The sequence below is a fragment of the Aplysia californica genome, unplaced genomic scaffold (genome assembly GCF_000002075.1).
Source record: "Aplysia californica isolate F4 #8 unplaced genomic scaffold, AplCal3.0 scaffold00097, whole genome shotgun sequence".
Lineage (NCBI taxonomy): Eukaryota > Metazoa > Mollusca > Gastropoda > Aplysiida > Aplysiidae > Aplysia > Aplysia californica.
In genome coordinates this window covers 224,817-226,516 of record NW_004797367.1, presented here as the reverse complement: position 1 = coordinate 226,516, position 1,700 = coordinate 224,817, and the positions used below count along the sequence as shown (strand labels likewise).

Sequence of the window (1,700 nt, the reverse complement as noted above, 5' to 3'; positions counted from 1 at the left end):
TTGTTGATGTTGTTTTGTTGATGTTGTTTTGTTGATGTTGTTTTGTTGATGTTGTTTTGTTGATGTTGTTTTGTTTATGTTTTCTTGTTGTTTATGTTTTGTTTTTGTTTATTGATTTTTTCTTCTTTTCTTTCTTTTCTTTGCGGGGGGGGGGTGAATTTCACACGAGTTTTTATTGTAATTTTTAAAGAATTCATAGGTACAATTAAGATCATACAGGACTTTAGGTTTGTTTCTATAAAAGTTTTATTGTACTTGCAGCACAAATATGTCATTAAGGTGCCCAAGATTAGACGTGTTACAAGAGAATAGGTTAACACAATACCAATAAAAGGAGCAGAGATAAGGACAATAGATGTGCGGATAGGAGAGAAGGGGCGAACAACCCAGGGACGTCCACTAGTCATCCAGCTATTAAGGAGGCGGGCTGCATAGACTTGGCTCTCAAGGTCAACACGGACTAAATGGAGCACTTCCCAGGAACCGTTGAAGATATTCTGTTAAAAACTTCCCCACACGGGAATCGAACCCATGGCATGTGCGTCATATGACGAAAAGCCTAGCCGCTACACCACAGACGCCGGTCTTGTCAACCGGTTTTGTTTGTTCGGTTAATTGGTTTAGTGAGCGTTTTACGGCACTTGCAACACAATTAGGCCGTAGAAGGGTCGAAGATTACAGGCGTCACAAGAGAGTAACACACGCCAAAAGGAAGGAGGAGAGATCAGGGCGACAGATGTTTGGTAGAAAAGAAGGGGAAAACCACACCACAGCACTCGCCAACCACACACCGGTAAAAGATCGATTTCTGCTTTTGTTTTATTGTTTTTATAAGAGTTTTACAGCATTGTAAGGCAATTAAGTAATACAAGGACCGAAGGTTAGAGATGTTACAAGAGAATAACAAAGGCAAAAAAGAAGGAGGAGAGAAAGGGGCAATGGATGTTTGACAGAAAAGAAAGAGCAAACCACACCAGGGCACTCGCCAACCCCCCACGATCGATTCTTGTGTACAGACTTTTATAGCCCAGCATGATACTGAGTTAATAACACACTCTGGTATAACATTATTGGGTTTTTTAAATTTAGCAAGAGTTTTACAGCGCTCGCAATACAATACGGTCATAAAAGAGCCGAAAATTAGAGGTGTTACAAGAGAGTAACAAACACAGAAAAGAAGTAGGAGAGATAAGGACGAAAGATGTTTGATAGGAAAGAAGGAGCAAAACACACCACAGAGCACCCTTCAAATTGATAAGTAGTAAAATGCAAACAGAAATGAATCTTTAAACGGACATTTATGGTATTGAGCCAAATAACAAATATTCTATAAGAATTGACAAACCCCGTGGTAAAATGTAATTTCCTTCTATTATCATTACTTTGACGAGCGCCTGATTTCACCACCACGCTCCATATATTATTATACAGACACAAACAGATACGGTGCCGGCCACCAGTCCCCTCACCCATAAGTCTTACCTCAGGACAGTTTGAAGCAAAAATCCCAACATAGGAATCATTCTTGGGTGGGATCCCCTTGTGGATGAGTCCTGATCCTATGTACTGCGCAGAATCAATCGCCTGGAGATTGTGAAGTAATACACAAAATCAGTGGCTATATTCAGATATCATATTGATAAACCTTTACGGTATACGCATATAACACATAATAATATTTATATATATATATATGTAAT

General features: G+C 39.3%; 1 protein-coding gene across 1 annotated transcript in view; it reads right to left on the bottom strand.

The window, feature by feature from the left end:
• Positions 1-1,700, bottom strand: part of LOC101855178 (long-chain-fatty-acid--CoA ligase 5) — a gene marked incomplete in the record, with an annotated part of 41,846 nt that overhangs the window by 19,297 nt on the left and 20,849 nt on the right. Inside the window, 1 exon segment of the mRNA XM_013080724.2 lies at positions 1,483-1,584. Coding sequence (XP_012936178.1) covers positions 1,483-1,584 — 102 coding nt within the window.